Source organism: Rhodamnia argentea, chromosome 10, assembly GCF_020921035.1.
Source record: "Rhodamnia argentea isolate NSW1041297 chromosome 10, ASM2092103v1, whole genome shotgun sequence".
NCBI lineage: Eukaryota > Viridiplantae > Streptophyta > Magnoliopsida > Myrtales > Myrtaceae > Rhodamnia > Rhodamnia argentea.
This window is the reverse complement of record NC_063159.1, coordinates 13,196,502-13,208,531: the sequence shown is the minus strand read 5'-3', so window position 1 is coordinate 13,208,531 and position 12,030 is coordinate 13,196,502. Positions and strand designations below refer to the sequence as shown.

Sequence of the window (12,030 nt, the reverse complement as noted above, 5' to 3'; positions counted from 1 at the left end):
TTTAATTTCCCAAACTTTTTAAGCAATAGTTACATATTTATTGTTGTGCATGTATTTGCATTTATGCACTACACTGTAGCACACACAATCGGCGTCTGGACCTAGGCCATGCTAGGAATCATTAGGATGGTATTGAGATGGATACCAATTTTGACCGCAAGGCCAAGTAGTAGAAGTTGCTCATCTCAGTCCCGAAAACTTTCAAATTGATGTCAAGAATTCTACCTACGCCTGTTAAGGCTGCGTGGGCTTGGGTATTACTCTTGGCCAAGCCGAAATAGAGAGAATTTGACTAATGGTATGCAAGGCTGTGACTAGTCATTCCGTAAGCCTTTTGGATAGATGGAATAGAAATCGAATCCACGTTTCATGTGCATGTCTTTGTGTTTTCCATCATGATGCCGGGTGAAGTAAGTATATTAATTTTTTCCATGCAATTTATTTGCAATTTTGGTCAATCCATAATCATAGTCATTTCATTTTGGAAGTAATAATCGAGTCTTTTCTTTAAAAAAATAAAAAAAAAATTACTTTTAATTTGTGCCTTTATTTTCCTAAGTGTCATAGGTCATTATTTTCCCAAGGAAATTTCCATCATTTTATAAGGGTTAATACCACGAAAAATCTCAAACCGATACACTTGTGATAAATTTATCCCAAACTATTTTTTTATTATCAAAAATCATAAATTGATACATCCATGATAGATTTACGCTAAATTAATATTTTTTACAACAAAAAATCTAAAATTGGTACATCTATGACAAATTTACTGTCTGTTAAATTGAGTTAATACTAAAAAAATCCTAAATTAATACACCTATAACAAACATAGATAAAAACCCCAAACTAATACATCCATGAATTGCCATGTGTCATTCAACTTAGCAATTTGACTATTAGATTCAACGAAAATTAACGGAGGATAAATTTATCACAGGTGTACCGGTTTGGGGTAAATTTGTCACAAGTATACCGGTTAAAGGTTTTTTGTGGTAAAAAAAAAAGTTTGGGATAGATTTGTTATAAGTGCATCAGTTTGAGATTATTCGTGGTATTAACCCTTTTTATAATAAAAATGGCAAAATAAAAACTCTTCCAAAAACACGCATCGGAATAACCATATTTGTTTTTTTAATATCTTTACTTCGTGTTTCAGGGCATATTTCTCTTGGCTTGATGAGAAAGCATTTGAAAATGATGCATCAAGCTTCAATGTTGATGGACTCATTCGAGCAATTGATATCCAATAAATTTGAGAGCACTCTTTCAAAGGAAAAATGTGGGGAAAATCTCATTTTTGTGTGAGGCATCAATTCCAAAGAGTCAAAAGGAATGCCAAACATTTCTCACCAATATAGAATTGCGGGGGGCAAGTAAAAATGGGTAGCCTTGTTCTAAAATGAAAAGGTGTATCTCGTTCCTGAATTTAGTTAATTTCAGAGGACTCTCTTCCTTTTCTCTTGCAAATGACAAACTGAAGGGCACCACAGATTCCGACAGTGATCTGACAGAGATAATGCCTCGATCCCAGCCCATATAGACGTTCAATTTCCCCAGTCTCAGCTTCAATGTGCTTTCGTACTGAAAAGTATCCTATTCATGCACGTGCCCTCTTGCGGGGGGAAAGAACAAAATGGAGCATTTATCAAGTCCAAGTTCGGTTCATGTGTGCCTCCCCTTCAAACAAAGGCAATTCATGGACACTCATATCTGAGACAGCCCTTCCGTGTTTAATGTCCTTGAAATCTAACACTTCTTGCAGGGGCATAGCTTTGAGTGAACGATCGAAGCTGAGTTTCTCGTATTATTGATGAGATTGTTGAGCTTTCCGGTATTTAAAGTTGATATGCTCCCAAAATGCTAATCCTGGTGCAAGTTCTGCCTGATTGCTTTGCCTGTCTAATTTATCGACTTCAGATGGAGATTCATGTAATTAGACAATACGACCAATCATGTAGCATGAATTGGGTGTGCCAAATGACGCATGTCGGGATGACGAAAGGCAAGCCATTCCCACACACGTTCCAGGATTAGCCCTATTGAATTGAGCGGAAGAAGGCCATGTTTGCAAGGTAGAGGGCTATCTAACAAAAAATACGGTAGCCAAATTGATGACGTGCGGTTCCTTTCTCTAACACAAACACTACAGGTATACATTGCTCACCCCTTTGAGCCTAAACACTAGGAGCTTTTCTTTCATTTTCCCTATCAAAAACCATCCCACATCGAGACAACTGGAGGTAAGAGCAATAGCACGGGGTGAGAAAATGATTAGGAATTTTCTTGCTATCACTTGCATCAATTTTCGGGTGTTTCTATTGCATGTAAACTCGAATGATAATTTAAATGCCTTAAGATAATGAAGAGTAGTAATTTCTCTATCCTATGCACGTTATCAATTGCATTGCCCACTTGAGCCAGGGTATTCATTTCATTCAACCTATTTGGTGATCATCACCCGACACCAGGGCAAGCAAGGATGTCGCCGTGCCCAAGCAAAGTGGATCAAAGCGTCTAAGAGCAGGGATCATTAAAGTCTCAAAACTATAAATTGTTAGAATTTGCTAAGTCAACGATGTAGATCATAGGTGAATAGTAAAATTGTTGTAATTCAAAAAGAAACTTTTTGAAATTTGAAGCTATGGGTCATGAAAAAAAAAAACAGTTTGCCTGGTAAAAGGAAGGTAATGCCCATAAAAAACTTGTGTTGATAAATGTTTTAGAATTTTTGTGATACATCAAAATTTAGTGAAAATTAATGTTAGAAAGAAAACACATAAAGGGAAATCTAGGTGCAATGTGCAATCCCCAATTGGAGCGTAAACAATTCCCATTGAAGCAGCGGTGGAAGTCCTGAAGACTATTCTTGAGAATATTAAGATCGTTGACAAGACAAGGATGATCATCAACATCAAACCCTTCTCACAAATTCTCTGAGCCAAACGAGCCTTGTTGTTCTTCTACCCAATCCAAACCTCTGTTACAACCCTGATATAATCTCTTCTGATTATGATGCTTGAACTAACGTACTGTTTTAATCACTTGAAAAAATGCGAGCAAGATTATTTCTTTCTTATTTTGTAGGGATCTTGACTTGTGCATCCGAAGCAGATGATGAAGACGTTTTTTTCATGGCTTTGACTCGAAAGAGTCCCCTTTGAAAACCCCTAACCAAGCCCACAATATGGTCCTTGAAAGTCCGGTCAAATTGGTAAGGTCGTACTAATACGAGAATATTAGAACCCTTGTTGAATGTGATGGATGTAAAGTTGAGTGTTTTTGTTAATTCCGCATCAACGGTCAAGATAAATAGCTCTTCGAAAAATTTAGATCATGACATCCTTGAATAAGGGAAAGTACTAAGAAATTCATAAACAATTGCATTGGTATTAATTCAGTCTTAAATATTTCAATTGAATTAATTTAATCCTAAGCCTTCTTACATTAGTACCAATTGAGTTAACTTATCTAATTCAAGCTGAAAATCGCTAACATGAATGTCGCCCATCTTATATAGCATTGTCGGCGCCGATGTGAATATTTTTTTAATTTCTTTTCTTTTCTTCCATTTTTCTCTCTTTTTTTTTTTTTTTTTTGCCACGAGCTCTAGCAAAATCGCTGGAGCTCGCCGACCACTGGGTGAGGATTGCGAAGCCATTGCATGCTGCCGGTGAGGGTCGCGGCCCTTGCACGGTGTCGTCCAAATGTGGGTAGGGTGCAAGCAGTCCGGGCGAGTCCAACCATGCCATGGCCGTTGGTTCTTACTTTGCTTTTGTTCCCTGTTTTAGTCGACAAGGAAACGACGAAGGCTATCCAGAAATCTCCAGCACAATCTGTCATTTCCAGTTAACCCGAAAAAGAAATAGAGAAGAAATTTCATTTCAACCGGAATTTTGCACCATTGTGCTTGGCTTGAGTCCAATACGAAGCTAATCATGCTCCCGAGTGTGTAGCAGGATCGGAAGCCGAGAGAAAGAGTGGTACGAGAAGAAGAAAGCCTATCTCGGACCTCACCATCACCATCTCTGTCTGAGCTTGAACCTCCTCTCAAACCCAGCGTTTCATCTGCTTCCAAGAGGATAGATCCAAACCGTAGATCTGGCGAGGGTGTCCTCGCCGGTGCTCGCTCTAGCCTAGGTGAGGCGTTGAGGCCCAGCGAGGTCGACCCTCACCTGTGGCGGCAAGGGCAACCCTCGCCGGCCATAGCATGGGTGCCGGTCAATGGTGAATGCAAGAAAAAGAAGGAAAGAAAAATAAAATAATAAAAACGAAAAAAAAAAAATTACAAAAACAATGTCAACCTTAGCGCCGGCTGTACCATGTAAGACTGTCGGCATTCACGTCAATAATTTATGGCCTAAATTGGCCGGGTGAACTCAATTAGTACCAATATAAAAAGATTTAGAATTGAATTGGTATCAATGTGGTGGGTTGAGAACTTTTTTGTTACTTTTCAATCAATGCATTCTTAGATATTGCAAATGTTTCTCGTCTCTTTCACATCTCCTCCTTTCCTTCCCCAGCTTGATGTTATGCATCTACCACTGACTTCAGTTGTGTAACTAAGTCTATTTTCTCTTGCAACTGTCAACCGTCTCACATCCACCATGTCAAACTTCTTACACAACATTGTGATTCTTAAAAGATTTCGAGATAATTAAAAAAAAATCATTCTCGACTTTTTTAACATGTATGTAATATCCAACCAATAATCAAAGATAAAGGTCACGACTTGGCTCTTAATCCGGGACGAAGGATCCTCGTACGCGAGTTCTTAATGGAGCGGGATAAGCGAGGAGCTTTCCTGCAATCTTTTTTGAGGAAGTAAGGTCCAGAAACCACAGATCTCAGTAATGCAAAACGTACACGTCATACTCCGACAAGATAAGTCCACTGGTCCGGTCGATGGAGTGAGTCCTGGTTCGAACATAACAGCGCGAGAGTTGGAATGCTCCGGTCCCTCCTGCAACGGCCATCTCCCTCACCTCGAGCGCCAGGCTGTTCCTTCCGAGCATACTCAAAGTGCTCCCATTGGGCTTCAGTTGGGTGAACACAAAGTTAACGGCCACCAACAAGGCCGACTCGGCATCCGAAGCAGATGATGTGAGGCCTTGGGCCCCGCCGACAAGCTTTGAGCCCACGTCAGGGCCCAGCTTCAGCATGTCGATCAGCACAAAGACATTGCCGAAGGACGTGGATGACTGGCTTGTCGTCGGGGCTGAGGCTACTTGTGCGGCGGTGAAGTTTGGGGTCTTCTCGGCCCGGCTTTGGTCGATAGGCTGCGGGCGGATGTCTGGTATCATGCGGCAAAGATGGTTAGAGAGAAGAAGAGTGTCAAGAGGATGAGTTTGGGTTGAGATCTGGCCATGGTGGGGTTGATTTGGGCGACGGGTTCGGCGTTTCAAAGTGGAGGAAGCGTTTTAGGTTGGTGGGTAGTCTAGAGATTAAATAGAATGAATTAGCGACGTGAACAAACTGTTTCAAAATAATGCAACACTAATCATCTAGATTCCATGACCTGATCAAAGAAAAACTTCATCGAACTTGTAAGATGTATATGAAATCAATCCTCTGATAGTTAGAATTTGGACGAATTATCGTGTAACAAATCATGTTCACCTTCCCGATTCAATCAAAGGCAGGCCATCCATGCTGATAATTGGAGGATTCAAAAGGGAATTTCTGCGTTGTGGTTAGATCCGAGTAGTTGTGACTAGGGATGGGATCTTACTTGACCCTAGATTTTTTTTAGGAACAAAATTCCAGTTGTAAAATAACGCAGAACCAATCCGAGACAAACATACATATAGATCTATCAAAATGGGTTATAAACCCATCCACATACGATGAGGTAAGTTTTTATATGATTCGATTATTCATAAATGAGTTTAAAAATACTATGAATATTTAATAGGTCATAAATAGGTTTCAAGTTTCGATTTACTTAAAGCTAACTCGCTTCAATGACTCTAGTTTTATTTTTTCTTGGCCTCACTTGATCTCGCGCTCACTTGCTTTGCACTCTCTCATCAATTTGTATATGAGTTTTCAATAGAGTGAATTAAACCGAAGTGTTTTAGGAATGAGGTCAGGTATGAGTAATTAGATTTGCATTGCATGAAAATGGGTCTTTTGGGTAGGGCCATTTTTGACCTGACTCGACCCATCCATCTGGTGGATCCATATACATGTATGTTCAAGAATGAATTGAGACAGAGAGAGGGGGGGAGGGGGGGAGGAGGGAGAGTAGTGAATATTATCAACTTATTATCAAAGTCGACTTCTTTATTTTGGACGCGATTGCAAGTCTCTTAGGGCTAGAACAGAAAGAAAGAAAAAAGGGATGCGAGAACAAGAGAGACACAGAGATAGGAGATCATCAGGAGAAAAGGCTGATCTATAATGATCAGCAGTTGAAGAAGCAAACGCATCTGTAGTTGGAGCCAACGGCCACGCACTGTGCGCTGGCCTGCTGGGCGGCGGTGTGCTTTTGGTAACACGCCTGTCGGCAACTGGAGAGCGTGCAGCTGTCCGGGTCCAAAATATCTTGACATCTCCCTAGGGCATTTGCGTTGGGCACCATCACCATGCACGTCCCTGCAAGCAATTGGCGAGATAATCGAATTTCATCCTTTAATTCCAAATTTAAATTGAAACAAAATAAGAACAAATAAATTGAACAAAAATGTCCCTAAATTTTGGAATTGAGGACATTATGGGATTAGAAGTGTCGGGAATAAAAACCTGAGAGGAGGAGGACTAGTACGAGAATACGAGGAAAAGTGGGGGACTCCATCTGGGTGAGAATAAGACAGTGTTCTTTCAAAACAAACAAGAGAACTCGTATGTGGAGAGGAAGCTGCAATGTAATTCGATATTAGAATTTCTGATGCTTGGGATGATTTTATAGGCTTTAGGAGAGGGTTTTTGAATAGGAATGTATGGAATATAAGATCTGTAGAAATATAGAAATTTAAGGAAGGAAATCCGACATCCCCATGTTTGTCGGAACTTGGCATTCTCGTTTGCATTTGAGAAAACGCCTGATTACTAAAATTGGTCTAATAGTTAATAGCAACCAAGATATATACCAAATAAAGAAATAAATCAAGCATTTCTTCCAGAATAACAGATTCTTGTAATATGTTCCTATTGACCACAACAATACTACATACGTGAGAAACCTTCCAGATTGGCATTGTGTATGATCTTGAAATATATTTTTTTGGAGAAAATTACCAAATATTTGAATTCTAATTTTTTTTTCATTTTTCTTTTTTGCTTCCTCTACCGGTTGCCTGGTGAGCACAAGCCTTGCCAGCCATGAGTGAGTTGCTGGCAAGGCTTGCTCCTCGCCTATAGCTGGTTGCCAACGACCGGAAGTAGAAAAAAGAAAAGGAAAAAAATTCAAAATTAAAAATTATTTGGAATTTTTATTTTTTAAATTGAATTCAAAAGAAAAGGGAGGTGAAGGAGTGTAGAAAGGAAAGACAAGGGAAAATAATTTCCTCTCTTCAAGAAGAGGAAATCGTTTTTCTTACTTTTGAAGATATTTTTTTCAATTGGTGGAAAATATTTTCTTTGACTAGTTTATTTTCTGTGAACCAAACGCTAGAAAATCCATAAAACAATTTCCTGGGAGTTATTTTTTGCAAAACAAACGGAGCTCGGGAAGGTATTCTTATTGCTACATTTTTATAAAAAAAAAAATTGGGAAACTCGTTTGCAATTTAAAAAACGTCGAATGACGAAAGTTGGTCTGACAGTTAATAGCTCGGTTTAGGACATAGTTGTTGACCCAAAATTTCTATTCTAATCCAAAATTCAAGCCACCAAGAAATATAACAAATAAATAAATCGAGCATTTCTTCTAGAATAACAGCTTTTTGCAATACGTTCCAATTTCCCACGATAATATAACATAAGTGAGAAACATTCTAGATTGGCATTGCCTACGAAGTCGATCATTTTCATGAGTGAACAGTACGAATGGGTTTGGTTCGGCTTTGCAAATGGGCTTTGGGGGAATGCAAATACCTATAGCACAAGGGGCTTTGAAAAATGCAAATATCACCTGGTAAAAATATTTTGAAAGATAATTTTGGCCTAACTAGTGTTTGGCAAGAAAAATTTACAAATGAGCTTTCTTGCAATATTTATTTCTAAATAAAATATAATTAAAAAAAGAAAAGTCAAATCTAGGGCAAAGGTTGCTTGTGAGCCGGATCGGGCGCCTGCGACTATAGGGCGAGGCCCCTAGGGGTCGGGCAACCCCTAGCGATGGTCGCTTAGGCTGCACGACCCTAGGCAACCATCTCCGAGGTCGCACAACCCCCGACAACGAGTCTTGAGGTCGCGGTTGTCGCCTACGTTGGGCGACCCTAAGCGGCCAACACCAAGGTCACACCGCCTAGGCTACGGCCGCTTGGGGTCACACGACCCTCGGCTAGGTTTGCTTGGGCCACGCGACCTTAAGCGGCTATCGTATGGGTTTACGTGCCCCTAACAACGGCCGTTGGGGGATGCATGGCCCAAGGCGGCCCACGCCGGAGGTTGCACGACCTTAGTGGCCTAGGGTTACATTTTCTTTTTTAATTTTATTTTTTAATAAAAATGAGGGACAAAATCGGAATTTGAAAGAAAAAGTGAGGACAGTTTCGGAAGAAAAAATCCTATCTCAACATTTGGCAAAATGGCGAAAGCTCAAAGCTAGTTAGCTTTGAGTTTTTTGCATTCCCAAGGCCAACTTTCATCCTAAAACCTTTGAAAATGGTTGCTAAACGTCCTGCATTTGTCCTAAGGGGTTTTCTGTTATGACTGACTATGCAACCTCAAGGGGGTGAATAGGTTGTTTCGAAACTTTTTTAGATTTTGCGAAAAACCAAAGGTGAATTGAAAAAGATCGGGTGAGCAAATGTTTTCCCAAATAGTAACTGAGAGGATGCAAGCAAGGATATGAGCAAGAAGATATCAGCACACCAAATATATAGTGGTTCGGCTTACACCAAGCCTACGTTCACTCCACACAACTAACAGCCACAACTCGGGTTGGAATGCACTAGTAATCTGCCTCACAAGTTACAAACAGTAAGTGAGCTGATTTTTTACAAGATATATCACACTATCAAGATTCAGCCTCACCACTCTTAGAAGTACACTTGTCTATGCACGATTACGGGCAACAATGGATCACAAGATCTTTCAAACAAGTGTCTTTCAACTAGAACACACGTTTAGAGCACTTAATATTCAATCGGTTCGGTTGGTCTCTATTCTTGCTCTTGGTCTACCCGACCTCTTCCTTATATAGGCCTTGGCAAAATAGCTGTTGGAGCTCTTCTAGAGGAGCAAAAGAGCCGTTGAAGATCAAAGGGACAGGTTTGCGGTGTGTTGGGATTGCTTTCACATCGTCAGACGAGTCTTTCCTAAAATAGGCGCTAACCCGTTGTTCCTCGGCGACAGCTCTGCTGATCCTCTGACATGCTAGAGAACTGTTCTCAAGAAAGCAAAAATCCTCCCATTCACCTTTTCCAGCACGTGTGAGCGACTTTAGCAGATCTTTTCAAAACATTGGCATGTTGGCATTTTATGCTCCTCATTTCACATGATCTTTCGGGTATCGATATCAAATATTCGGTGACCAAATCTTTTGAGAGCCTTAATGCTTGTTTCCATGAAACCGCTTCGATCTTCACGCAATTTTTACCCGATGGCCATTTGGTGATCCTTTGTCTTATGCAATAAACATCTGCACACCAAAGGTAAATAAAGTACCTAAGGATAGTTTGGAAATCATCAAAGATATTTTATGAGATGTTTCTCCAACATTTTGGGGCTCCAACGGACTTTGAGATAGCTGAACCAAACCCAACCAACAAGCATAATTCTTTTCAATTATTGCTTCAGCACTTAATTTTTCCCTTTTGAAACCTAAAAAAAAAAAATCAAATTTTCATGATCAATTTTGACAGAGTCGCTTCCTTTTCAACGTGCTCTCATTCAAGCAAGTCGTCATTGTTTTCATCCATAGACTCTTGTCTCTATTAGTAGAATATTCTTAAGTGTATCTTATGTTATCTTTAAAATGACGAATCTAGAGAGTTACAAGAACAGAGTGCAAGGCAGTTACCAACTCGATAAGATAGCAAATACTTTTTATTCCCTTTTCATACAATTAGCAAATAAAGTAAAAAAGGGAGAGACCAAAGTGCGATCTCTCCTTGAATAGTTAGATACTTATAAAGTTAGAAATCGGTTGCCAACTTAACTATAATACACTTTAATAGCATGATAGGGGTTGGTGTAGCTAGTCATAAATGTTTCATCGGATGCTTTTTTTTTTTTTTGGTTTTGGGGGGGTGGAGGGGGGAAGGGTAGGGCTTTCATGCTCCACGATGCTTTAGAAAATCCCAAAATGGTGCTACTACTTTGTTTTTTCTTTTGGGAAATGCCTTCTTAACGTTACCGTCATAAAATATACAATCTCAATCATAGATCCGCATATCATTACCACATATGTTTTATATAAATCGTTCATTAATTAGGAGATCGTGTAATAAAAAATAACTGATAGTACTATCAAACCGTCGAGCTAGCAGCTCTTTTTCTTTTTTGCATGAATCTATGCTAAAGTTACCACAGTCCAGAAAAACCAATTTAACTTTTTTAACTTGAATGCATTCCTCAGGTTTGGGGGAGAGCCGGGCAGCAATTCCTCAAGAGCTAGTCGATTCCAAGATCAATTTTTTCCCGTTGACTTTCGAATTGGAACTGGAAAATCGCAGCCGTCGTTTGCTTTCTTCTTCTCTGTTCTCTCGGTGCATTCACTTATTCGGTATTTGACGAAAAAATAGAACAGATATTGCAAATCATCGATTTTCAGATTTTGTTATTCACTTTTCCGATCGAGCACAATGTAAAAATCCGTTCCATAAGTAACAGATCGTGCACTTTCCAGTTTCGAACAGGACACACCCAACATCTAGACTGAAACCGTACATCATTCACTCTCATGGACAGACATATAACTTCCTTTATTATCGCGGTGCTCGTTCTCGGGCGTGCATCATCATCAGTAATGTGATGCGTAAACATCGTACTTCACAATGGCATTATTCGTTGTTGCGTTGTAAGTGTAAGTTCTTAGCTGGATATATCCGCGAGCGAACCTGAAAACGCCGGTCCCGCCAACGATGGTCAGCTCCCTCGGATTTTTCAGGATCGGGTTCCGCCCCAACACGCTCAACGTGCTCCCGTTGTACGCCCCTTCTGCGAAGACCAAGTTCATGGTTATGGTGAGGGCGACCTCACTCTGCGACGACGACGCGTACATTCCCTGAGCTCTCCCAACGAGAGTCGAGTTTAGATCTGGGGTCACGGTCAGCGGGTCGTCGATGACGGCGACGAGGCCGAAAAACGTGGACGACGTGTTTGTGATTGCCGCTTGGGCGACAGGGAAGGCGGTAGGGTGTTGCCCGGTGAGCGTGTCGTGGAGATAGAAGCGAAGATGGGTCATCTTCTCCGGTTTGAGCCGAAACTGATCTTGAGCAGATAGTCGTCGAGCGAACAGCGTCTCGGATTTGATCGCCGTGAGGAAGGTGAGGGAAAAGAAGAAGGCCAGGATGGTGAAACCCGCTTTGAAGTGAGCCATTAGAAGCGAAGAGGGGTTTGATGCGTGTTGAAGAGGCTGCTAACGTTGATATATGGTTCCACCGTAGACTGTTGCTCTATTTTTTTTATTATTATTATAACTATAGAGAAGCTTTCTTTGACACCCTAACATTTTTTTTTCGCGCAGAGAGCTTAAAATTCCAAGACAGAATCAATGTTAGTTGTGCAGTAGCTGTAGACTAATAGTTTAAGAAGTTGTTGACACATTCCTGGGAAATAATGCTATACGAGGTTTAAATTATTCTTGCATTTTATGCATTAAATATTTTATAAATTATAAATAAAGCAAATGTGTAGCATACATCCACAGAGTCAATGCTAACATAAACAATCTCGAGTTTAAGATTCATCGACACC

At 40.3% G+C, this 12,030-nt stretch overlaps 2 protein-coding genes across 2 annotated transcripts; both read right to left on the bottom strand.

Moving 5' to 3' along the window:
- Positions 1-4,850: 4,850 nt before the first annotated feature.
- Positions 4,851-5,306, bottom strand: LOC115731840 (dirigent protein 22-like). The gene has a single exon (XM_030662512.2). The coding sequence runs from the start codon at positions 5,304-5,306 to the stop codon at positions 4,851-4,853; it is 456 nt and encodes a 151-aa protein (XP_030518372.2).
- A 5,768-nt stretch (positions 5,307-11,074) lies between these two features.
- On the bottom strand, positions 11,075-11,653 carry LOC115726436 (dirigent protein 22-like). The gene has a single exon (XM_030656296.2). The coding sequence runs from the start codon at positions 11,651-11,653 to the stop codon at positions 11,075-11,077; it is 579 nt and encodes a 192-aa protein (XP_030512156.2).
- Between the last annotated feature and the right edge of the window lie 377 nt (positions 11,654-12,030).

Excerpts from the sequence above, each read along its gene's own strand:
- LOC115731840 (XM_030662512.2), bottom strand. The coding sequence starts at position 5,306 with ATGATACCAGACATCCGCCCGCAGCCTATCGACCAAAGCCGGGCCGAG.
- LOC115726436 (XM_030656296.2), bottom strand. The coding sequence starts at position 11,653 with ATGGCTCACTTCAAAGCGGGTTTCACCATCCTGGCCTTCTTCTTTTCC.